A 27,738-nucleotide genomic window follows, 5' to 3' on the forward strand; every position below is an offset into this window, starting at 1 on the left:
TCCAATGGCAAAAGCATTTAATGAGGACATAAAACAATGTAAATAATAAGGATGGGAATAAAGTAAAAAATATATATATATATTCTCTATATCCATACACAGAATGCAATCTCATACATCTTTCAGGAGAAGAAGATGGGATAGAAACCTGAAAAAAGCTTTTGAGGTACCTACTGAAAAAAGTGACCCTCAGGGTGAGGAAATTATCAATGGGTCTTTGACTCATGTCAGTATGCCTCAGTGACCAGGAAGAAGATAAGTAACTTCTTAAAAAGGCAGCTAGGATGGGCCTGAAGGACCTGGCTCCAATGTTATCTGTCATTTGCTGCAATCTTTTCCATCCCTGCTCCTGCTCCTTCCCAGTTCTGACAGTCTTTATGCTAGTCCATCTCCAAATTTGGGTGTTCTATTCATTGCTCAGAGAAATCACCAACCTGAACTTGCTAAGCTCCCAGCAGTTTCTTCACTCTCCTGGCTATGAAGCTTAATATCTTACATTTTCCCATTATAATCATTGCCCCAAATTTCTGGCAGGTTTTTTTTCTGGCAGTCCCGGAGAATTTCTTTCTAAAAGCTATGCTCTCTTGGCCCCAAGCATTGTGAGAAATTAAATTCCAGGGGCACTCCTTATTCTATGCCAATTTATGCAGTTGGAAATAATAGATGAATATGATTTACGGATTTATTCCAATTATCTAATGCATTTCAAACCAAGATACAAAAACCATGCTAACTTTTGTTCAGAAAAGAGAATAGTAACAACATTGACATTAATTGTAGACTACTCTATATTAAAAAGAAGACCCTTCTTCATGACTCAATTTCATTTCCTCATGACCTGGTGAAATCCTTGCAGTTGTATTATGCAATGGAAGCCTTTCAGGAGGAACCAGATTTTCATTTGCTTTTAATTTTTTGATTCTGTGCAAGGACAAAAAAAGTGAAGAGGGAAGCTGATGAGTTTTCTTCTAGTTCAGTTTGTTGTGGGTTTGTCATTTGGGTTCATCAATAGCTTAATTCCCTGCTTGTCAATGCTGGAGTTCAGGCTTTCTGACTCCTTCTCTAGTTCTGGAACACAAGTGCACCCAACTGGAATGGTCACATAATCTTCTGTGTAGACATAACGCCCCCCAGCACAGGCCGAAGTGCGGCGCAGAATGACTGTGGGCATATATACTGGGGTGCTGCGGAAATTAAAGTTTTCCTCTCCGTATAGTCCTGTCAGACAGCCCTTGCACAAACAATATGCTTCAGGCATGTATTTGGGATACCTTGTGGGATCATAGGAGATTCTGCATGGGAAAAGAAAAAAACAAAACAAATTAAACAACAGATTTATTGAGTGCTTTTTGACCATCTGGAGGATATTACCTAACAAAGAATGATTGGTAGCATTTGTAATTTATTTAACTTTTTTTTTTTAATGGCCAGGAGAAATAGCTGCAGATGAATCTGTCACTATTTATGTTAAGTGAGGACAAGCTCTGAAACCATTTGCTAAATAGATCAGTAACTTTAAAAGGTCTAACAGTTATTTTAGAGGACAGCTTTAGTTACTATGTACATATACTCCAACCTAAAACTTCAAATTATGCTAAACAAGATAAATTACCTGCTTTTCATTAAATTTTTAAAAGTTAAAAAAAAATAGAATTTGTACATATGGTTCATTTGAACCCTAGGGCTTCCAGAACTATTTTCTTGTATGCTAGTTTTAAAAAACTTTTATGGTTTGTTAATCAGTCTATATACAGAGAAAAATGAGAACATGCACATTCCCTTTTTGAATAAACTATAAATACAGTCATCTCAAGGGACAACAGCGCTTCTAGTATTAGCAATAGAGAGCACAGGGAGTTATCTCATGCTCCTACTGGAAACTCACATTACCCCCCCACTTTTAATTTTAGCAAAAATGCACCCAAAAATTAAGAATTTGCTAATGTGGGGAGCAGAGAAATAGATAGCATGCCTGCTGCAAATTTAAGTGTACAAGTTTGAGAAGGGAAATTATTTGGCAGACAATGGATCCCCAAGTTCAGGGGCAATTGCCAAGTGTTCATTCTGAATCTAAGTTAGCCAAAATGAAATGCAGAATCCAAGTTAGCCAGAAGCAGAATGATGAATCCAGATTATCCAAAAGGATGTTGATAATGCTAGAGAAGGGTTTGCACTGACTCAAAGTCAGTGTTCAATGTCATTAACCACTTGATTGGGTGACTCACATAGGAAAAAAAACAGCTGAGATATCTTCACTGAGACCACCACAAGTTGACAGCTCCTTTGTCAAGCTGCCAGTGTTGGAAGTCCCTCCTCTTAGAAGGAATGGGGGATCCATCTAAGGAACTCAGTATAAATTAGGACTACTTTTAAAAAAAGAATATTGCATTTTAAACTTAATGCTGCATTTCCAACATCCTCTTATTCTCCCCTTTTCTGCTCATGACAGAGAATCAAATATCAATATCTGAAAAACACTCACAAAAGAGGAAGTCTAATATTTCTACTCTTCCACTACAAGCCAGAAGGCAACCGAAGATACTTCTGAAATCAAGATGTAGATTGTTCCACATGGCAAGTGCTTTCCTGACAGCCCTTTATGTAACAAGAGTTCTTTCCTATTTTATTCTCTACTTTCAGATAGCTCAGGGAGGTACCATTCCCTATAACTCATTATTCCCATTTGGTCTGCCATTATTTAAGGTTTGCAATTCTAGATGGCCTCAAGTCTCTTCCAATTTTAAATCTATTATCCATAATTGAATTATCAAACGGATATGTGATTGCATTGATTTGAAAGTTCTCTCTACTGAAGATTACGATCAATCCATGCCCTGGGACATGCTGTATACCCCTTTCCTATATCTATATCTATAGCTATATCTACATATATGTTCACCATAAAGGTTCACCTCACATGTCAAGGCATAGGAACTTGTTCACTTTGGGAAAAGAATAGTAGCATCTGCTTTGAAGGGTTGTTATAAGATTCAGGTAAAACAATGCCTGACACAAAGTAGATGCTATACAAATATTTATTCCCTCCTCCTTTCTTTTCATTTCCCACTTTGTGAGGGTACCAGTGGGGCACTATCAATCTATCATGACTCAGTCTGGTCATATAATCATCCCATCTTTTCTTCTATCATTACAATTCCTTGATGCCATTTTGTACTCCTCTTCATTAAAGTTCTTCATTGGCTTCACTTTAGTCTACTCACACCCACCATTTACCTCTCCATTGCTTTCTGTATGATATTCATTTAAAATTTTATAGAGACTGTTATTTTTCCAAGTTCCCCTACCATTCAAAAGTGTTGGCATAAAAAGACAGGTTTTTCCATGAGTAACCATTTTTTTTTAATAATAGGGATAAAGTAGGCACATTTTCGATAAGATCAGGGGTGAAACAAGGTTGCCCATAATCATTACTACTATTCAATATTGTATTAGAAATGTTAGCTTTAAAAAGAGAAGAAAAAGAAATTGAGAGAATTAGAGTAGATAATGAGGAAAAAATTATCACTCTGCAGATGATATGATGTATATTTAGAGAATCTCCTAAAAAACTACTAGAAATAATTAACAACTTTACCAGAATGGCAAGAAATAAACTCACATAAATCATCAGCATTTCTGTATGTTACCAACAAAGCCCATCAATAAGAGATGGAGAATCTCATTTAAAATAACTGTAGACAATATGAAATATTTGGGTATCTACCTGTAAAGTCAAAGCCAGGAGTTACATGAACACAATTATAAAATACTTCACACAAATAAAGTTAGATCTAAACAATTAGAAGAATGACAATTGCTCATAGGCAGGCCAAACTAATATAATAAAAATGACAATTCTATTAAATTAATCTACTTAATCAGTGTCATAGCAATCAAACTTCCAAAAAAATTATTTTATAGAGCTAGAAAAAATAACAACAAAATTCATCTGCAAAAACAAAAAGTCAGAAATACCAGGGGAATTAATGGAAAACAATACAAAGAAAGATGGCCTAGCCATGGCATATCTAAAACTATATTATAAAGCAGCAATCATCAAAATCATTTGATACTAGCTAAGTGGATCAGTGGAACAGATTAAATATACAAGACAAAATAGTCAATGACAAATAGTAATCTAGTGTTTGATAGACCCAGAAATTCTAGCTTCTGGGATAAGAATTCACTATTTGATAAAACTTAGTGTGAAAATTGGAAAATGTATAGTAGAAACTAGGCATTGACCAACATCTAACACCTTATATCAAGGTAAGATCAAAATGGATTCATGATTTAGAGATAAAGAACTGTCAGATCTGTGGAGAAGGGGGGGAATTTATGGCCAGAGAAGAACTAGAAAATATTATGAAGTATAAAATGGATAATTTTTGACTATTTTAAATTAAAAAGTTTTTGCACAAACAAAACCAATGCAGCCAAGATTAGAAGGGAAGCAGAAAGCTGAGAGGGGGGGAATTGCAGCTAGTGTTTCTGATAAAGACCTCATTTCTAAAATATATAGAGAACTGACTCAAATTCGTATCATTCCTCAATTGATAAATGATCAAAGGATATGAACAATTTTCAGATGAAATTAAAGTCATTCCTACTCATGAAAAAATGCTCTTAATCACTATTGATGAGAGAAATGCAAATTAAGACAACTCCGAAGTACCACCTTGCACTTTTCAGATTGACTAACATGACAGAAAAAGATAATGATAAATATTGCAGGGGATGTGGGAAAACTGGGACACTAATGCATTGTTGGTGGAGTTGTGAAATGATCCAACCATCCTGGAGAATAATTTGGAAGTATGTCCAGAGGGCTATACAATTGCGTATAACCTTTGATCTAGCAGTGTTTTTACTCAATCTGTATCCTAAAAATATCCTAAAAGAGGGAAAAGGACCCATATATGCAAAAATGTTTGTAGTAGCCTTTTTTGTAGTGACAAGGAACTGAAAACTTGAGTGAATGGCTATCTGTTGGGGAAATCTGAATAAGTTATGGTATATGAGTGTAATGGAATATTACTGTTCTATAAGAAAATTATGAGTAGATGAGTAGAGCTATTTATGTATTTAAAAAAATAAGTTTATTAATGGCTTCTATTTCTTAATATCATCATGGTTATCCTCAATAGCTCATCCCTTCCCACTCCCCAGAGAAACATCCCCTATTTAAAAAAAAAAGTATTTTTAAAGAAGAAAATCAGAACAATTGATTGTCTACCTCTATGAAGGGGTGGGATGGAGATGTCATCTGATGTCTCTTCAGTGGAGTCCTGCTTTATCTTTGTAATTTTGATACATTCACTTTTCATTTTTTTGGTGTGTGATTGTTTTCATTTATATTGTAGGTATTATACATATTGTTTTCTTGGCCCTACTTCATTCTGTATCAGTTCACATAACTCTTTTTATGCTTCTCTGTATTCATCACATAAATATGTTCTTACCATACAGTAATGTTTCATTACATTTATGTATCACAATTTGTTTATCCTTTCACAAGTTGATAGGTATCTATTTTGTTTCCAATTCTTTGCTATCACAAAAAGTGCTACTATAAATATGTTGATGTATATGAGGACTTTTCTTATTGATGGCTTTCTTGGAGCATAAGCCCAGTAATAAGGTGTCTGGATCAAAGAGTATAGAAATCTTAGTCCCCTTATTTGCATAAACTTAAATTCCTTTCCAAAATAGTTGGATAATTTCACAGTTCTACAAATAGTGTGCTTATGATTCCATAATTCCTCCAACTTTCATCATTACTCATTTTTGTCATCTTTGGTGATTTGCAGAGTATTCGGTGAAATCTCAAGATTATTTTGATTTGCATTTCTCTTATTATTGTTTTGAGGCATTCTTTTCTATGCTTATGAATACTTTACAATTCTTTTGGAAAGAAACTGTTCATATTCCTCTATCTGTTGTGGAGTGGCTAATGTGTATGTTTATTCATTGTTTATATATCTTGGTTACTAATTGGCCAAAGAAATTTAATACAAAGTTTTTTTTTTATTTCCTCATTTAGACCACTTCCCTTCTTAGCTATATTAATTTTGTCATGAAGAAAATTTTCATTTTCACGTAATCAAAGTTATCTATTTTATCTTTTGCAAAAGCCTCTCTCTCATATGATTAAGAATGCATGTCTTATCCATAGCTGTCAGAGGTATATGATCTGTTACTCTCCTAATTTTTTAAATAGTAGGATCTTTAATATTAAGTTTCCATATCCATTTAAAATGTAAGAAAGAGTTGTCAAAGTCTTTTTCTGCCAGATTGCTTTCCATTTTTTTCCAGGAATTTTTACCAAATAAAATGTTTATCAAAATTTTTTCATAGTATGTTTTTCACTTTATCAAAAACTGAATTATTTAATACCATTATGAGCTATTCAACTTTATATGTACTTTCCATGTTTTACAATTTAACATTGGTTTAAAGGGGTTGGTTGGTAGTATACTGTATAGAGAGGTTAAAAATAGGAGCACAATGCTTGACAAGAACTACTGGAAATATGACATCAAATTGGCAGAAATTAGGTTTAGACTAATACCTTGCAAGCAAAACTAGTATAATTTCCAAATGGATATATGATGTAGTTATAAAAATTCACATCATAAAGGATCAAGAAAAGAGAAGATCACATAAGAAAAAAATGGACAATAATGATTTTATAAAGTTAAGTTTTTACACAAGCAAATCTAAGGAAAAAAATTTTGTAACAATTTTCCCAGAAAAAGGTCTAATGTATATGATATATAAGGAACTGATTCAAATTTATATGATTAAGCCAGTTTCCAATAGATAAATACTTGAAAGATATGAAGAGTTTTAAAAAAAGAGAACAATCAATAATCATACAAAAATGATCTAAATCATAAATAATTATAGGAATTCAAAGTAAAGTAACTGTGATTTAGGCCTATCCTACCTATCAGACTGGCAAAGAAGACAAAATGGGAAAGTGACAAATGTTGGAAAGAATGTGAGGAAATGGGTATACTATAACCCTATCATTGGAGTTATAAATTATTCCAGCCATTCTGGAATGCAATTTGGAACAAAATCCAGAAAGTGACTAGTTCCCAAACTAACTACTTATTAAACTTGTATCCTAAAGAAATCAAGAAAGGAGCACACACACACACACACACACACACACACACACACACACACACAGACAGCAACTCTTTTCATGGTAGCCAAAAAGTGGAAATTAAAGACATATTGAGGAATGGCTAAACAAACTATAGCATATAAATGTAATGGAATATTACTATACTATTAGAAATGATGAAATAGACAATTCAGAGGAAACTGGGAAGTCCTTTATGAACTGACAGAGAGAGAAGTGTTTGGAAATAAAATCATTTACATAACAATATTATAAAGAAAATCAACTTTGAAAGACTTTAGAATTCTAAGCAAAGCAATGATAAATCACAAATCCAAAAAAAAAAATGAAGAGAAACCATACCATTCATCTTCTGACAAAGAGATGATGAACTTAAAATGCAGAAAAAGACATATATTTACAGGCATACCTAATATAAGACTTTGTTGCTAAACTATGAAGCTACATATTGAGGGCTTTATTTTCCAGATTTAATTTTTCTTTTTCTTTCTTATCTGTTCACTGTGCGAGATGCAAAAGGAGGTAGTGAGAGAGAGAGAGAAAGAGAGAGATTTAAAATAAGCTCATCAAAGGTAGCTAGGTGGTGCAATGCATAAAACACTGGTTCTGGAAAGGGAAGGCCTAGATTCCAAGATGACCTCTCACATTTGAAGCTTACTAGCTACATGTGATCCTGTACAAGTCACTTAATCCTGAATATCTTGCAGTTAAATAAATAATAAAATGTTTGTCGATTGAAAAAAAAATTAAACCTATTTAAAAAGAAAAATGTTTTCTTTTTCTATGTCACATTTCATTTGTATACAAGGCAAGGTACAAGGGGAGAAGATGGGTTGCACATCAGTACAAATCTCATATAGATTTTAAGCTGTCTTATTTTTCCTGCTTTGTCTTCTGTTTTCTTTTTCTGTTCTCCCCTTTTATATCTCCTCCTTCCTTTCATTTCTTTCTTCTCATTTCTATTCCCTTCTTTTATTCCCTTGTTGGGAAGCAGAGAACATTTTCACCAGGGCAGAAGGCTCTCCTTAGCCCTAACAACAAGAAATGGGAAGAATTTTTGGCTACAAAGTGAGAAAACAAATAATAAGAAAGCTCATTGTTATACACTGTGGTTGCTCTGAAGAGATTTTGGTATTTCAGAAACAGCCATGAAATTATTGCCCACCAGAGTTTTGATTTCTACACAGCATCAGAATGAAATATCAATGATCACCCTTACTCTCCCATTCCCCACTCCCTGTCTTAATGTTTTAGAGAAATGTGTCATTTCCAAAGCACATATGGTCTCTTTTCTGGTTTTCTTTCAAAGGATAGAAAATGGTTTAGCTAACATCAAGGCTCAGACAGGGTTCACCTTTATTTTTTTCATGGTAACCAAAAACTGGAAACTAAGGACATATCCTTATATTGAGGAGTGATTCAAAGAAATGTGGTTCTGCACAAAAAAAGATCAGATAATATAGGTTGGGGATTTTTTTTGGTTTTGTTGTTTCAGGAAAATTCCAGGAAAATAATACCTCTGTATTTCAGCATAATTTAGTAGGTGCTTGGCATGAGAACATACTTGAAATAAATCAAGTTTTTTCTCTAAGAATTTCAGACAACCTTCTCACTGACCACGAATGAAGCTTGGCATGTGTGAGTGACAGCTGGCATGCTTAATCCTAGAACAAAGGGTACATCCTCTGGGGATGATTAGAGGGGATGGAAACTGAGCTCTGAATAGAATGATTGACAGCCAAGTCTGGGGAGAAAAAGATACAAGTTCAGGAATTTTGAACTTCATAAGGAGCAATTTTTAAAAAGAGAGGGATAAAATTCCAGGAGACCATGAGATGCATTCCCTAAAGCAACAAGAATCTTCCCATTGTAATAATCTGATATCAAAATAGAAGCATTACTTAAGAGCAGGGACTCAATTTTTTTTTTTTTTCTGTCATGGATCCCTTTAACAAGCTGATAAAGTCTATGGTTCCAGTGTTTTTAAATGCATGAAAGAAATACATGGGAATACAAAAGAAATCAATGATACTGAAATTCAAGTTTCATTATGTGTGTATATAAAAACCAAGTTCATACTCTTTAAGAAGCTTTTTATTTCTGCTGGTAACAACTCCCTTTCCTTTTTCTACTTCATTCTGAACCCACTTTTCAATTTATACCAATTCTCCAAAATACATCCTATTGGACAAGCTCTATAGATTGCATATCTATGACTTTTATCTGGATAAAAAGTATTCTTCATCTATTTGATTTTTTGTTTGAATGGTTATATCAAATGCTTTTAGAGTAGTTACAGATCAAGAGACTCACCATTCCAATGCAATATTCCAGGACTTGATGCAAACTATAAATGAGACCATCTGAAAATCTCATTGCTTATAGGGAATCTCTCTTCTTCTTCTTCCAAGGCAATTGATTTGCTTAGAGTCACACAGCTAGTATTAAATGTCTGAGGCTGGATTTGAATTCAGGTCCTCCTAGGACCAATGCTTTTTCCACCGCACCATCTAGCTGCTCTAGGAATTCCTCTTCAACTTAAACTCTACACTGGATCTCTTCCACAATAGCAGTGAATTTCTTGGGCAAGCATGCCTTGCACTTTGCCTGATATGGATGATGAGCCTCCATGAACAGTGCCTCTGTTTATATCTTTCAGGGAATCTTGAATTATTCTAATATGTGAATGAGGAAATACCAAGTTGGAAGAAAGCTTTTAAAGATAATGCTTTTCTCTACAAAAGAAAATGCCTTTTTGTAATACACAAACAATAGGCATAGTTGGATCTTGCAGTCTCTATATCTTTTAGTCAATTATGTAATGATAAAGATATGGTCTACTGAGGGATATCACTGGGAAAGGCAAGTAGTACTTGCTTTTTTTCTACTTATGCTCCCATATCTGTATATTCAGTCCCAGTCTCCAAATTTTGGTGCTGCTTCACCAGTTGCCTATTGGATACTTCAAACTGCATATCTCAGAGAGTTCTTAAACCTAATCATATTCATTATCTTTCCATTCAACCCCTTCCTTCTTGGTTTTTTTTTTTTTTCCTGGGGGGGGGGGGTTGTATGCTTTTTTTTTCCCCTGAGGCAATTAGGGATAAGTGACTTGCCCAGGGTCACACAGCCAGACAGTGTTAAGTGTCTGAGACCAGATTTACTCACTTTCCTTACTCACTCACATATTCAATGAATTGCCAAAGCTTGCCATTTTTACTACTATGACATGTTTTCTGACCCCTTCCTTAATTTAGGCCCTCATTACCTCTTGCTCACATTATTGTTAACAGCCTCCTTATTGATCTTCCACTTTCAGGCTTCTTGCCATTCCAGGTCATCCTATGCAATGCTACCAAAGAAATTTTTCTTAAGTGTAGATCTTATCAAATGACTCTTCCAGCCAATCAGCTCTTCTGGCCTCCTACTACCCCTAAGAACAAATACAGCACTCTGTTTCTCTTTAAAAATTTCTCATAACCCAGACTCAATCTATCTTTTCATCTCTACTGGACATTATTCTTCCTCTTGCATGGTATGATCCAGCCAAACTAGCTTTTTCTCTGTTCCTCATAAATGACATGCTATCTCTCATCTATATGCCTTTATACTGGCAAAACTTGCTTGAAATTCACTTCCTCTTTTCCCCATCTTATAGAATCCCTCTCTTCCTTTAAATCATAGTTCAAAAGTCAAAACATATACATATACATACACACACATACATATGCTTCTTGTTTCCCTTATTTGAATGTAGTGAGTAGGAATTATTTCACTGTTTGTACTTGTATTCCCTGTGCCAGCACAGGGCCTGACACATAGTAATTAGTAAATACTTGCTGATTGATCAAGGATGCTCTTGGTATATGATTCTCATAAAAGTTTTGCATGCCTAGAAAAATAAACATACATATATCAATAGTTATTTGAGAGAGTTTTCCCCCATACCTTTGGTAATTTCCCCTCCTTCAGATGCCTTGTGACTCAATCCTTTATGTCCTTATAATTATGTCACTTCCAGGAAAATCTCCTTTATGTACTCTTGGTCTAATCCAGACACTTCCCCCATCTTTCTTCACTTTACTACTGTTCCTGTGGATTTTAGAACCACATCTGGCACTGAGATGTTAGAGTCCCAAGTATGGTGGCTTAATTACCACTTGATGGTAAAAAAAAAAAAAAAAAGTTTATTATAAAAATCACAGCAGATGTTTTTCATCTTTATTTGGTTTTTGTTGTTCTTCTTCCATTTCACCCGTAAATGCCCTGAGGATGATTTTACTTAGTTATGTCTCTTACCAAGCTTTATTCAAACTGATTTCATCTTCTACTTTTCTCTTCTTTATGAAGTGATACTGCTCCTAATCTTTGACTATCCTCTTCTATCAATTTTTTACAAACAAGCTAATATTCTAAGCAGATGATGCCTTTGGTTTCCCTGTCCTTTAGTCAATCAATGCCACTGGTTTCCTCTTGCCTTTAGAATCAAAAATAAACCTGACTTAGCTTTTAGTCCTTTACAACCTAGATCTAATTCTTCCCTTTGTACATTATTCCTTCTCCTGAATCCTACTTTCCAGTTAAACTGGTTTTCTTTCTGTTCCTCACACACAAAGCTCCATTTCTCAATGGCCATGTAATTGATTGGCCATCTCCCATGCTTAGAATTTACTCCCTCCTTGGCACTATTCACTAAATGTCCACTTGGCATCTGTTCCAAAAATCTCTCTCTTTCTTCATTATATAGCTTAAGTATGTATCACCTTTCACATGAAGTTTTTGCTGATCCCCCCCACAACTGCCAGTGCCTTCCCTTTCCAACTAGCTTGTATTTAACTATTTATATTTTATGTATATGTATGTATTCTTCTCATGGTATATATACACACACACACACCTAATAATAATAATAATAACTGTGAGCAATACCTATTGGGCGATGCTTATAAGAAGATGCTAGTATAAAAATGTAAGAAACATCATGAAGAGTGAGAAGACTATGGAGGACCTATTCTGCTAGAATGAAAAGGGACAGTCCCAGCAAGGAATCAAAAAAGAAACAACTTAATACTTACAGGTGTTAGCTTGCTCCTGTCTCAAGGAATTCTTGATTCATTCAGTTTATTAATTTGTTTCTGTTTATAGATATTCACATAAGCCAACTTCAAGATGACAAATGAATATAATCACAGAGTGACCAAAAAAACTGGAGAAAGTGGTCATCTGCCACTTCCAACAAACCTCTCTCTCCAGAAGTCAGAGGCTGCATCTTCCACATTTTTTCTCTAACTGAACAACTCCTTAAACTCTATTCAACATATTAACTTTTATCATGCAGTAAGTATCAATGGCTGGTGATTTCTTTTATAAGGAGAAATTGGCAACTCAATAATCTAGGGGAGAGCAAAAAGATTGAAGAGAATAATTTACTGGCTACCCAGAAGTTGGTGCCTCAGATACAAAAACTGACTTTTCTGCTTAGATTCTTTCCCCTTATGGAAAGAAGAGAAGAATCTCAGAGGCATTGTTCAGTCAAAAGGATAAGAGTCTTTTTTCTATCTCAAAGGCAGAGAAGGGTGATATTTCACATTTAGAGAGCTTACCAATCAGTGTCCTTATCAGCACAGCAGATACCTTTATCAATTGAGAGACATATATACCTTATCATCTCCCCCATTAGAATATAAATTGCTAAAGCTACTTGGAACTATGCCTCAAAAGCTATTAAACTAAGCATACCAATTGCTTCAGCAATAGCATTGCTAGGTCTATGCCCCAAAGAGATCAAATAAAGAGGAAAAGAACTCATATGTATTAAAAAATATTTTCAGCAGTTCTTTTTATGGTGGCAAAGAACTGGAAACTAAGGCGGGTATTTGGCGATTTTCGAATAGCTAAACAAATTATGGTATAGGAATATGAAAGAAAACTATCATTCTGTAAGAAATAATGAAAGGGATAGTTTCAGAGAAATTTGGGAAAAAATTGTATAAAATAATGTAGAATAAGTAGAACCAGCAGGTAATTTATACAATGACAACATTGTGAAGACAACTTTGAAAGAGTTAAAAACTCTGATAAATGAAATAATCAGTGACAATTCTAGACGACTAATAATGAAACATGCTACTTTCTCCTGACAAAGAAATAATAGACTCATAGTATAAAATGACTGATATGAGAATTTGTTTTTCTTGATGATGTATATTCATTTACAAGATGGGGTGTCAAAGTAGAAGGGAGAGAAATATTCATAATTTATAATTGAAAAAAGATAAATTAAGCTTTAAAATGTATGTAAGCTGCATGCAACAAGGGATTGTTTCTTTTTTGCCTTTCTGGCACCTAGTGCCTGGTATATTAAATATATGCTTAACAAGTGCTTGTTGATTAGTTAGTAACACAAAATGTTTGCTACCAGAAATGCTTTTAGTTACCTTTAGCTCTTAGAATGGTAAAGTGCATAGAGAACTAGTTTCAAAACTAGGAAAATCTGAGTCCTGCCTTTGACACATATTAGCTGCCCAATCCTAGGCAAGTCTCTTAAATTTTCAGTGCTTTAGGCAACTCTAAATTGCTATGCAAATGCTCATTTACATTGGGAAGGAGTTTCCTCATTTGGGCATTTCTCACAAGTGTGAAATAACAGGTCTGATCCCTAATCTTGTTACTATATTGTCAACATTTAGAGTTGTTGTCATGATTTCATTTTGAATCTTTCTTCACTGTTACAGCATTCATATCTCACATTTCCTTGATTTATTCATATTCATCATTCATTGTAATATATTCCATTATATTAATTTACCATGCTTTATTCAATTATTTCCAATAATTAAGTCAAATAGTTTATTTGCAAGTTTTAAAATAGTGCTGTCTTTTTATGTGCTATAATTTAAAGGGCAACTAGGTCTAGAGTCAGGAAGACTTGAATTCAAATTTAGTCTCAGACACTTCCTAGTTATGTGACCCTGGACAAATCATTTAGCTCTGTTTCTTCTGTTTCTTAAACTGTAAAATAGGGATAACAGCAGCTACTTCATAGGATTGTTGTGAGAATCAAAAGATATAATATTTATAAAGTGTCTACCACAATACCTAGCACATAATAGATGCTATATAAATGCTAGCAGTTCCTAGTTAACTAGCAGTAGTAGTAGAAGTAGTAGAGGAAATGGTAACTGTCTACAATAAAGAAGAATAATCAGTAAATTCTTAAATTGTGTTTTTGTCTGCATGAAGCTAAATTCTGAATTTTAAAACAAAGAACTTCATTATTTATCATGAATAGTACATAATAATATATGTGCATTTTTGAAAGAGTATTTGAATTTCAGAGGGGTCCATGTCAGCAAATATTTTCATATGCTACCTTTTCTGACAAGCAGAAAAATTTAATTCAACAAACAAGTACTTGGCTTTGAAAATATAAGTACAATCTCTGAAGGTAACTAATTTTTTGCTAGCTCTTTAGCTACAGGAAAAACAACACATCACTAATAGTTAATTATTGTTGTTTTGTCTTATCCTACTCTTTGTGATCCCATTTGGGGTTGTCTTGGCAGAGATACTAGAATAGTTTGCCATTCCTCTCCAGATTACTTTACAGATAAAGAAACTGAGGCAAATAGGGTTAAGTGACTTGCTCAGGGTCACTAAAGTCTAAAGTCAGATTTGAAATCAGGAAAATAAGTTTTCCTGACTTTTTGCCCAGCTCTCTATCCACTCTACCACCTAACTAACCCAATATAGTTAAATCTATTAGCAGCTAGGCTAATTTTCCTCAGAGCCATAACTAGGGTGGGATGATGGGGTTTTTGCTTGTGAAGGCACCAAGATTTAGAAGATGAAAAAATTTTAAATAATGATTTTTAAAATATAACTTTGAAATTTGCTACATTTTCATTTTGGTAACACATGGACTCCATGAGCAATATAGAAACCACTGAACTTAGCATCTAGTTAAGCAAAAGTAATTACTTAAAACAGGAAGCTACTAGATGGTGCCCCTTGCTACTAAAACCCATCTGTGATGTGCTATAGTATTTAATTACTCTTTCTACTACAAATTCTACTGAATTTGTCGTAAGTACTTACATTCATCATTAATTACAAAGTTGATTTTAAATCATGTTTTGTGTCTTTTTTGCACCCAAACTGTCCTAGGTACCCAAATTGCTAATTATGGGTCTGCTCTCCCACTGCCCTGTCTGTACCTCATCTCACCCCCAAAATGCCTATCAATCTCTGTGCCTTCAGGGCCAACACTACATCTAGGATCACAAACACTGAATGGCACGTAGGAGGGGATAGCTAATTTGAACCTACCAGACGAAAAGTACATTTGATTTGGGAAGAAATATTCCAAATAAAGATCCAAGCTCTACTTTCTTCCAAGTAGCTTTTGGTCTACAAGTATGATATAGACTTTGCCCCACAAGCACCCAATTTCCAAACCAGACACTAAGAGGATCATAAAATCAGCTTAGAGATAGAAAGGGCCTTAGACCTCTAGTATAATCTCTTCCTTTTAAGATGAGAAAACTGAGTCCTACCAAGATCCAATGACTTGGACAGAATTACCAACAAAAGCAAGATCTGAGTTCTCTGACTCATCATGGCTATACTTAAACCGTATAAAAGGTTTGACCTGGAATTTAATCTGAGACCTCTTGTATCTGAAGCAAGGATCATTTCCCTGTGCCAAAAACCCACTTCCATATCCCAGCATATGAATACATTATTTCTCTTTTGACCAGAAATGTCACAGCCTTACTGCCAAGGAAGTGAATGGAGAGACTGGGAAGTTACACTAGCTTCCCTCTACTGAAAATTATGACTGACAGCCTCACCCTCAGCTCATTCATCAAGAATTCATCAAGCCAAAGATCTTTTGTGGACAGTGCCAAGGAATTCTGAACAATGTCTTTCTGGCGCTGGGAGAAAATGTCAGACATTGAGCTTTCTCATGAATGTCTTTTTAGAGTTCAGTTTCTTAAACTACATGTCATGATCCCATACAGAGTCTCACAAAGGAATGGGGGAGTAGCAAAATTATTATTTATTATCAGTAAACATTTGATTGTATACCTACTTTATATACTGTCTACCTGAGGTCATATGCAAATTTCTCTGGAGAAAAGGAGTCTCAAGTACAAAAGATTTAAGAAGCCCTGTTGTAGAGGAAATGGAAAAACATCCTTGATTTTAGAGCAAGGTATGACACTGAGTGAAATAAATGTTTAGGCTGATCCATACTCTAATGCTAACTCTGGTGAGTTCAACCCTGAAAAAGATACAAATAGGTTGGCTGTAGAACTAGTTGTTACTCCTGGAAGAATATAAAAGAAAGGACTAACAAGGGTATTTTGGCCTTCACATCATAGATTTGAAGCTGTAAAGGATTTCAAATGTCTTTATTGCAACACCCACTTTATTGATAAGTGAATGGAGGCTTAAAGAAGATTAGCCATGGAGGTCGACAGAACTAGGGATTTAAACCAAGTTCCTCTAACTCCAAATCCAGTGTATAGTAGGTATGTAACAAGGGTTTATTGAATTGAATTAGTTTTGATTGGCAGTCTAGACCTTGGATCCCTGGGGCTTAAAATGAACAAATTTCAGAGTTCGAGGGGATTTTAGAGATCATGTAGTATGAACCTCCCCACCTTTTTTTTTTTTTTTTTAACAGATCAAGAAAATGAGATTTGAAGTGGTTCAATGATTTACCTCAAGTAAAAATTAAAAAACCCAAACAATTAATCAATGGCAGAACTCAGACAAGAATGTAAGAGTCCTGAGTCCTATTTTGCTGCTCTCTTTATCTCATAGCAGGCTGTCTTTAATCCCTTAACAAGTCAGATGGAGAAGAATGGGGAGTCAAATGTTATTCTAGTTGCTGATCCCTTGGCAGTCAGCTCTTCTTTGGACAGTAAATAGTAAATTTACCATACCATCCCACACCAATAAGCCATTTGTTTCATGTTGAATCCACATGAAAAGTAAAATTCAGGATCATAGGCTCAATCATAGGACTTAGAGTTAGACGAGAATTTAGAGAAGAAATACTTGGATTACAATTCTAGAAGGGTGGTTTGTTTGTTAAGTCAATGAGAATGAATATCTTTGGATTTTTTTCTTAGCTAGAAGAGTTATCTTCCATTCAGTGTTGCTGGAAAATGTCACTTTGAGGAGGAAGAAGCAACACCCATGCTAATAGCTTCAATGTATAGCTATCCATTCCACATTGCAATTTTCCCATCACAGTTTGGATATGTTGTGGGTTGGCATAAGAAATTAAATGGAAAATTTGGGGGAAGTTTTGTGGAAGTTGCTGACAACACACAACTGCCAGCAGAGGACAAAGAATCCATGACCAAATACTTAACGCAAATTTTATAATAAGGCCAAAAGAAAATCAAAAAAGAAATATTCAGACTTCTTTTCTGGTACAAAGAGAGAGCCAAAATTTTTTATGCAGATTTTCCAGATTGAAGGGGTGCTTCACTCCTAATTTCCGAAATGTGGAATCATTCATTTGATGTGTCTATCTGAATTCTGTCCCTCAAGATAAATGGCTCAACTACCTCTTCTCCTTTGGTTAATGAAGATTTAGTCTATTTTAATCCAAGGCTGACCAGTTGGTGCTCTGGCATAAGTCTTGAAAAAGAATGAAAATCATTCCTCTTATCATCCTGGCTCATTCCCTTCATTCATTGCCAGGGAATTAGCAATTTAAACTGTCATTTGTCATTTGCTCTTTTCATAACCTCTTTTCTACCTCTAAATGGTGGAAAAATTCCAGCCTCCATCTTCAGTCTTGCTTCCTGATAGGTGTGTTATTGGAATCATCTCATTTTAGGTGTGCAAATACTGAAAAAGTGTTGACGGGATAAACTTTATTGCCTTCAATCTCTGGCTGTGGCAAGAATGCTCAAATAAAGCTGAGAATTTATAGAAAATAAACACTGCATCATAGCCAATGACTTTGATTTCAGGACAAAAGGCCTTAATCCTATGACAATACTACATTACAATGCTTCTATATTTGCTCAGCACAGTAGTGGTAATGAAAAGCAATACTTTGATGTTGTAAGATCAGTAATTTAGTGGATTTGAGCAGCTTAGATAACAAATCACACATAGAATCATAAACTTAATTTTAGAAGGGACCCCAGAGATCATCATTTATAGATGACCAGTCAGATTGATTTAGATGATCAGCATCACACAGGTGGTAGTGGCACCACTTCAGGTTCCATGATTCCAAAGTTAATGTACTTCCCATTGCACTGCCTCAGGAATGGGATATGCTTTAATCAAAGACTGACCCTGTTTGGTCTCAGGAATGAAAGATTTCTGGGAGAAACTAATTTGCCTCTCCCATAATACTAAGTTAGCCCTTGATGGTTAGTCATAGGAACTTGTGAAGACTGTTAAAACCTGTTAAAACACATATATAGGACTGCTTGCCATCTTGGGGGGGGGTGGAGGGAGGGAGGGGAAAAAAATGAAACATAAGCGAGTGCAAGGGATAATGTTGTAAAAAAATTATCCTGGCATGGATTCTGTCAATACAAAGTTATTATTAAATAAAATAAAATTAAAAAAAAAAAACCTGTTAAAACAGGTGCAGTACCTTGCAATGGGCTTTATTGGCAGTATTAACTCTTTAGCTTTTATTTTCCAAAATACAGGTGGACCAATTTGCTGTTCAAATTCAGAACCAGAACATTATTTGCTGCTTTTTCTTTTTTCATTTTTAGGATCCTCATAAACAGAAAAGGGCCTGTGGACTCATTGGTAATTCATTTGCTCAAACTAATACTCATGTCCTATTAGAGGTTCCCAGCAGATGTTGAGGGGAAAGTTACTTTTGTCTCTTACTTTCAGAAGCTCAACCAAACAGGAACACATGTACCATGATATCATAGAATTCTAAAGATGAAAGACCTTTGAAATCATTTAGTGTAACCTATACCTGAATCTCCTCTTAAAAACATTTCTAACATGAAATCTATCCAAAGAGCTTTGGTGACAAGGAACTCACTACAGCATAGTAGAGTGAAAAAGCTTTCTATTTATATTTGGGGGATATTTGGAGCCAAATTTTGCCTCAAACATTTACTAGATCTGTGATCATCCATTGTTCATTGTCTTGCAGTCATATCAGAATCTTTATGATCCTTTCTGGGGTTTGTTTTTTGTTTTGAGAATACTGCAATGGTTCGTCATTTTTCTTCTCCAACTAATTTTACAGATGAGGAACTGAGACAGAGTTAAACAACTTATCCATAGTCACATGGTTAATAAGTGTTTAAGGGTTGGCTAGGATGACAGGAAAAGATAATGATAAATGATGGAGGGGATGTGGGAAAACTGGGACACTAAAGTATTGTTGGTGAAATTATGAATTGATTTAACCATTCTGGAGAGCAATTTGGAACTATACCCAAAAGGCTATAAAACTGTGCCTATCCTTTGATTCAGTGTGTCTCTGTAGGGTCTGAATCCCAAAGAGATCATGAAAAAGGGAAAAGGACCCTCATGTGCAAAAATGTTTGTAGCAGCTCCTTTTGTAGTGGCAAAGAAATTGGAAAATGAGTGAATGCCTATAAATTGTGGAATAGCTGAATAAGTTATGGTATATGAAAAGTTATGGAGTATTATTGTTCTGTGAAAAATGATGAGCAAGCTGATTTAGAAAGGCCTGGAAAGATTTACACAAACTAATGTTGAGTGAAACAAGCAGAACCAGGAATACAGTGTATACAGCAATAAGATTGTGCGATGATTATAAAAGACTTGGTTCTTCTCAGTGGTTTTCAGTGATCCAAGGCAATCCCAGTAAACTCTGGATAGAAAATGCCATCTGCATCCGGAGAGAGAACTATGGAGACTTAATATAAATCAATACATATGATGTTCACTTTTTCTTTCTTCTTTTTTTTTTCTCTTCTGGTTTTCCCCTATTGTTCTGATTTTTCTCTCCTGACATGATTCATAAAGAAATGTGTGTATGTATGTGTGTGTGTGTGTGTGTGTGTGTGTGTGTATGTGTGTGTGTAATGATAAAAAAAAATAAATGTCTAAGGGTATATTTGAACTCAGGAATATGAATCTTCTTGACTGCAGACCTAGTACTCTCTTTATTATACTACCTAGCTCTGATTAATAAAATCACAAATGGAGTCAGAAAAGGATCATACATGACTAAATATGCATAGGCAAGTAAATTAATCTTTCCAAAGTTCAATTTCCTCTTCTGTAAAAGGGAGGAATAATATCTATAATGAGAGACAAGGTGGCATGGCGTATATGGAGGGCAAACTTTGAGGACAGGAAAACTTGCCTTAAGTCTTGCCCCTGATATAGATTAGCTGTGTGATTGGTCAAGTTCCTTAATTTTTTAGCACCTGTGGTGATTTTTAAAGACTATGACCACTGGTGAATTTCCAGATTGCACTAGTGGAGGGAATTTCTACTTTGGGAGTTCTCCATATTGATAAAATCACAGATCTGAATTTTTTTTTAAAGAGGGGGTAGGGGACGACTTCCTTTAGAATTTTGTTCCACAAGACCATAGTCCTGATTCTGAAGTCAGGAGGATATGAGGCAGTTAGTGGTACTGTAGTGCCTGGTGGGCCTGGTACAGTAAACTTTGTGGGCCTGGGGTCAAGAAAATCTAAGTTCAAATTCAACTTACATATTTCCTTAGATCTTTGATCTTGAGCAAGTCACTTAACCTTTGCCTGCTTCAGTTCCTTTATCTCTAAAAGTGGGATAAGCTGATCTTTAAAGTCTCATTTAAATACTAAGATTCTATGAAACTACATGTTTTCAGGAAGTCTGGAAGGAAATCTGCTACTTCTTGAAAATCACCCTATAGACTGATAGTATAAGAATGTGAACAGCATATTTATTTCATTACAGTTATTCAACCTTATTTCCTCCTCCCCACCCAACCTCTTCTGGGACCAGTCTTGTTTCTTTCTCTGATTTTCCTCTGTTTACACCCTTTACCCTCGAAGATTCTTCCTCTCAAATTGTTTTCAGATTGAGATTAAAGTAGGAAAACTGCCCTAGAAAACTAGCAGATAAAGCCTAGAAACAAACGACTGAACATGATTCATAGTCCGGAGAAAAACTCTCTTTGGATTTCCACCACAAGTAATTAAAGGAACTACTGAGCATTATTTAGATTGCTGGAATATGTTTTCTTTTAGTATTTCAACATAATTGCGTGACTGGTCCTATTCAAGCAGCAATAAGTTGGGGCGTTTGCAATGAATAGGAGTATTTCTAAATATATCAATTTCCTTTAATTCCTTGCTAAGCAATCAAGTTGGCTTTATTTAGGTATTTTTATTTTTAAAACTGAACAGAAACAGACATCATGCCACAAAGTAAATGTGATGGTATTTTTATCTGCCAGGAAATTGTACAAAACAACCTATCCAAAACAACCTATCTATATCATCTAATATTTGGTATTTTTCTCTTAACAAAATCCTTGCTTGTGCATTAGGCCATAATATCCTTGAGCAAAGTCAGTTTGATTTTCATCCAAATATCCTGGACAGAGAAAAATATCTCAGAAAAGTCTTCATTGAGCTCTGGAAGGAAAGATACTTTTTCCACAGGCATAATGGCAACATTGGCAACAATCTAAATTTGATTTCCACAAATTTCCAAGTAATTCATTGTGCCAATGGAGAAAATACCATACTGTCTTTGATAGTGTTTTTGCAAATAATACTCTATTTTGCTGGTGCAAGTAAAAGGAGTTTATTTCACTTATTAAGGGACATCCTAGTTTGGTTAAATGCCTTTCTTTGTCTGAATCTATATTATTCAGAATCCTGAACCACATTTTTAGCAACATTGCTTTTTTCTCTCTTCACTTTTCTCCCTTGTTTAAAAAAGTTCTTTTTGAGGCCAAATGGGGACAACAAGGGCTGGACAAGGCTGTCACAACTGAGCAACAACCAGAGAGAAGTTTTCCTGATGCCAGGACCAGCCTTCTAGCCATTGTGCCACCCAAAATGCCCTTATTAATATGCCTATTAGCAACCTTTGTGTTATATATGTTTATTTTAATATGTGCCTATTAACACTTTTGTGTTATATATTATGTGTTAATTTTAATATGTGCCTATTAACAATAAAAAAATATAATCAAAATGATCTATTTTATGATCAAAAAAAAAAAAAAAAAGAAAGGAATAGATCTAAAACAAAACAAACAAACAAACAAAAAAGTTCTTTTTGCTTCATTTGAATCAGATCTGAGCCAGGAAAGGTCTAATTCCCATTTCTCTCATAAAACCACTGCCTCTACACTCCCTCCCCCCACTCAGTTAGCTATTCAGAAGGTTCAGAAATGGACAACTACCCGCTACTCTCCATCCTGAAAAAATGTGTTGAAAATGCTTTGATATTTCTAATAAACAAGATGAAATGGTCCCAGGTCTCAATCAGCTAAACATAATTTTGTTCCATATTGCTCAGTTGATTAAATTTTGATTAAATTTATTTAGGCATTTTTATTTTTTAAATTGATTACTTTTAAAAGTAGATTGCTTTTACAAATTCAAGTAACCTTTAATGCATTATATCTTTATGGGCAGTATATGCATTTTGTGCTATCATTTGGGTGGGATCCAAGCCAAGGCAGCACATCTGTGAAATCAATGGGCAGCTCAGTTAAAACTATACAGGAATATCTACACTGCCTTTGCTACTATTTCTCACAGCCCTGAGCAACTTGTCCCTCTCATTCACTTCAAGAATGAAAAAATGAGTGTTTAATATTTTATTTTTCTAGCATTCACTCCTTCCTGCACCAGAGTCATTGTATGGTGACTGGAGAGGGAGATGCTGAGCTTCCAGAGTAACCATCTCTGGATGAACAGTTAAATTTAGATGATGCCCTTTGAGTTTGATCAGGGGTTCCCAACTTTTTTGGTGTCATGGACCCCTTTTACAATCTGGCAAACTCTATGAACTCCCTTCTCAGAATGGTGTTTTTTCTTAGTATATAAAATAAAATCTATAGAATTACAGAAGAAACTAATTATATTCAAATAAGTTATCAAATATTTTTTTTAAAAAGATCATCTATATAAAACTATAAGTGCTAAGAAGACAGTAACCAAAGAGAGTAGCCAAACCTTAAACTTCTTCCTGTAAAACTCAGTTATTTATTATTTCATTGGAGATGTGGCTCCATCACTGTACATTTTAACCTCCCAATAACTTAATAGAGACATAGTCTAAGAGCTTGAAGTCAAGAAGATTTGAGTTTGAACCCAGTATTGGTCATATAACAGCAATATGACCTTGGATAGATAGATAACTTACCCTTCCAATTCCCCCAGGTTAAGGTTAAGAATTCCTTTCTAAGCAAATCCTAGCCCCTAAGGGGGCTAGGTGATCCCTTCCCTTTCCACATGTCTCCCTATCAAAAGATTTTTGTTCCTCCCACACCTGCTTGCTAAAATGGTACTCTTTTGAACTGAACACAGTATTCCATAAATTGCCTAACCAGGATAGTGCAGGAAGATTGACATCTCTTTATTCTCTCACAGAGACACTGTATCTCTTTTTACACAGCCCAAGTTTATGTATGATACTTTTAAATACATAGGTCTATTATAAAAATTTGCAGTAGCTTTCTGTTGATGTACCATACACCTCATTACTCACTCAAAATGCCAAACATATTTGTTCTCTGATCTCCTGCTGACCTAACTGACACTCATGCCTTACATACTCTGCACTTCTATTTATTGAAATTCTATTTGTTGAAAGGTCAACTGAAGGGCTACTTTTTTTTGTTAGGGCTACTTCTTTTTAAGGGCTTTCTCTTATTCGTCTGTAACAGTGAACTCTTCTTCCTCACTTTGTCTAGCTCTCCCTTTTGCCTTTATCAGAATTTACCCTAAATCAGAAGCAGCTAGGTGGCACAGTGGATAAAGCACCAGCCCTGAAGTCAAGAGGACCTGAGTTTAAATCTAGCCTCAGACACCTAACATTTTCTAGCTGTGTGGCCTCATTAAGTCACTTAGCCTCAATTGCCTCAGGAAAAAAAAAATTATCCTATATCACATTTACCCCAATATATATCTTATATGCTCTGATTTTGTAAGCCCCAATAAGGAAATGATTGTGCCTTTTTAAAAATTTTGGGATGCCTAGCATTACACACAGTAGACATTTAATAAATGTTTGTCAGATTGTGAAGGATTGAATGTAGTGCTGGGTCTGGAATTAAAAAGACATCTTCCTGAGTTCAATCTGATCGTAGACATTTACTACCTCTGTAATCCTGGACAAGTCACTGAAATCTGTTTGTCTCAGTTTTCTAAAATGAGCTGGAGAAGGAAATGGTAAACTACTCCAGTATCTTTGCCAAGAAAATCCCAAATGGGGTCACAATCAGACACAATTGAAAAATGACTCAATATAGCCAATGTGCAGAGATCAGTGTCATGATAGGGATAAGCAGCAGTGGCATCAGATTTAGAATCTAGTTCTGTTAGGTAAGTGTTTATTTATTGCAATGAAATATACCTGATCCCATAGGAAAGCATCCTAATCTTTTCTATGTCATAGATCCCTTTGGCAGGCCAGTAAAGTCTCTGGATTCCTTATCAAAATAATGGCTTTAAAATTATAAAACACATAGGATTACAAAAGAAAACAATTATATTGAAATAAAGTTATCAAAAGTATACATATTTTTTAAAAGATCGTAAACACCAGGTTAAGAACGTTTGACATAGGGTATAATTCATTTTACCTGACCAAAGTACTTACAAAGTTGCATTTCACAAAGTGATTGTAGTAACCACTGCCAAATAACACCACAACTTGTGTTTATGTCCTACAAAGCACGTAAAATTAATGATCCATTTCTAAAAGATAAATACTTGCTATCAAATTCAGAGCATTTGACCTTGTTTACAATGATTGGTACACAACAACTCCTCTACACCTAAGTTATAATAAATAAATTTAAGATTTATTGGGGGTGGGGTGGGGATTTAGACTATGATTTCAGTGGTATGGGGAAATCCTGTTAAGTAATTTCCTTTTATCATGAATGTCTTCTGTGACATTCTCTTAGAGAGTACCTGGGGTTTGGAAGATTAAGTTTTCTAGGTCACATGGCTGGTATCCAATATTGGATTCAAACTCAAAATCTTCTTGATTTTAAGCTCTTATTGAATCCAAGACTGTCTCTATTAAGTTATAGGCAGATTAAAATGGCTGTGGTGGAAATTAAGCCATACCTCCAATGAAATAAGAAATTCCTAGGTTTTACAGAAAGAATGTAAGGTTTGGTTTACATATATACCCACAAGTCATCTTCCTCCCAAACTTTCCATACATAATCCCATAAAAATAAGGAGAAGCCGCATATTCTCTTCCATTTCCTTGAGGCTCGTTTTCTTTATATTCTGAATGACTAAATTAACATCCTACAATCCTAGCCCTGCCTCAGCGAATGAGCATTGCCATCTAAAGGGTGGGGGAAAAGAATTAGCCCACAGCGCCAAAGTTTAAAAAAACTCTTTTGGAGGGGCAAAGAGGGAGATGTTGGAAAGTTCCCTAAATTTCATACATACAGGCCCAAACGCGATTCTCACCTGGTCTACCCAGGAAGGTAGAATTTCTGCACTCACCTGTAGGCCCATGGGGAGACGCTGTGCAGGTTGATGGGGAGTCGGTACTTCTTGTCCTGGACCAGCCTGCCCCCTGCCGGGCAGCTCACGTTGCGCTCCTTGTCCAGCGGTTCCAGCTGCAGGGTGTGGTGGAAGGCGCTGAGCATGCCTGCAGCCAACCGCCCGTACAACTGTTCCAGAAGCTCTTCTGGACGGTCCGCACAGCTTCGGGTCCGCACCGGGCGCTTGTTTACGCGGAAAGCCTCCGAGCTGAGGCTCAGCAGCACAGACAGCACGAAAACGGCCACTGGCATCTGGACCTGCGGCTCAGCAAGAGGCGGGCGGAATGCGAGGGAAGCAGATGTGTGAGGCTCTGCACATCCTCGTCCCTAATTTGCAAGATCCCCCCTCCCCGCGGCCCCCGCCCGGGACTTTTCTGTTCCCGTCTAGGATGGAAATTTGCTGAGGGAAAGGGAGGAGGAAGAAGAGAAGGGGAGGATGAAAGGGTGAGGGAAGGACAAGACGGTGGGGAGGACTTTAGAGAGCAAATATCCGAAATTTCTCCTTCGTTCCTCTCCACAGAGAATCGAGACAGAGGATAAAGTGGACCCAAATCAACCCCGTGGACCTCCCCCACACACCTATTCATTTCTTTCTTCCCCACGCCCGTTTTCCGTGCTTCAATTTGTTGAGCTGTAGGTAAAGGTTTGGAGGCAAAACTTCCAAACCAACCTCGAGCTTTGCCGGATCGGAGGAGAAGTTGAAGGTTCCCCTTTCTCCCCCGCCGCCAACCCCCCCCAACACACACACACACACACACACACACTTCGCCCCCATAGTCCGCTTACCCTCTCTCGAAACATGGTGCTGGGATGCTGGGCGCGAGATGCTAATCAAGCCAGGGATGCTGAGAGCGGGATGGGAGCGGAGACGCTTGAAGGCAGCGGCGGACGGGAGCGAACTTTGTGCCCTGAACTCCGCTTCCTCAAGGGAGAAACTGGAGAAAAAGTTGGAGGAGAGCCCCAACGTTGACTGCCTCTCTCTTGGCCGCCGATGCCAGGAACATTTCGGGGACACACACACACACACACACACACACACACATACACCACTTAAATTTTTAGTCATTAACTTGCCTGTTGAGGCTCTAAACTAACTCTGTGCGACGCTCCCTCCCCCTTGCTGGGCGGGACATAAGGGACCGCAGCGAGAGCAGCCTGCCAGTTCGAAGTCCTGAGTAATGGGTGTGTTTGTGTTTATAATTGGGGGTGGGGTAACTTGTAGGGGCCAATAATCACCAAAATAAGAGGTCTCAAGAAGGGAATCCTCTAGGAGGGTGTGAGTCCCGAAGTGGGGATGGTGCATTTCCACACATCCCAGTCCATCGTCTCCATCAATACGTGGCTCCAAGAGGGCTGACTTTTTTTTTTTTTAAACCATCTTCTGCCTATCACCTCCCTCACCTCCCCACTTCCAGTTCCTAGCACAGTGTCTGGTGTGTCGTAGTGGCTTAACAAAGACTTGCGATATTAAATTAATCTAATTTAACAGAGATTTGTGGATAATCTGCCAGCCAAAAGCACCTGACAGAAAGCTCCAGTTCAGCTATATCAACAAGCAATTTTGTCGAACCAAAAAGATGGACGAGGCTCAGAGTTTTTCTTCTCCCCCCTAATATGTTATATTGAATTGAACTTAATTGCCCCCAGAAAGTTGGTTACCCGGCATTATTCTGTTCCTCTGTGCATTTTGGAGAGAGTTCACACGTGTCATATCTTGAACTTTGGAACCTGGACTTAAAGCAGTAGCCAGGAGCTTGAACTATGGTAGCAGCGATGGTCAGTTTTCCAAATTCTAGGGTAGGTTTCTAGGTTCTTTCCAGTTTTGCTCTCAACCAGCCTTTGTATTTGTACATTA

At 36.2% G+C, this 27,738-nt stretch overlaps 1 protein-coding gene across 1 annotated transcript; it reads right to left on the reverse strand.

The window, feature by feature from the left end:
* On the reverse strand, positions 1-26,906 carry IL17D (interleukin 17D). The gene is made up of 3 exons (XM_051986604.1): positions 26,670-26,906; positions 25,843-26,141; positions 1-1,292 (listed from the first exon to the last, which is right to left on the reverse strand). Exons 1-3 carry the CDS (start codon positions 26,682-26,684, stop codon positions 974-976), a joined length of 633 nt encoding a protein of 210 aa, XP_051842564.1. The 5' UTR covers positions 26,685-26,906; the 3' UTR covers positions 1-973.
* Positions 26,907-27,738: the final 832 nt, after the last annotated feature.

Source organism: Antechinus flavipes, chromosome 3, assembly GCF_016432865.1.
Source record: "Antechinus flavipes isolate AdamAnt ecotype Samford, QLD, Australia chromosome 3, AdamAnt_v2, whole genome shotgun sequence".
Taxonomy (NCBI): domain Eukaryota; kingdom Metazoa; phylum Chordata; class Mammalia; order Dasyuromorphia; family Dasyuridae; genus Antechinus; species Antechinus flavipes.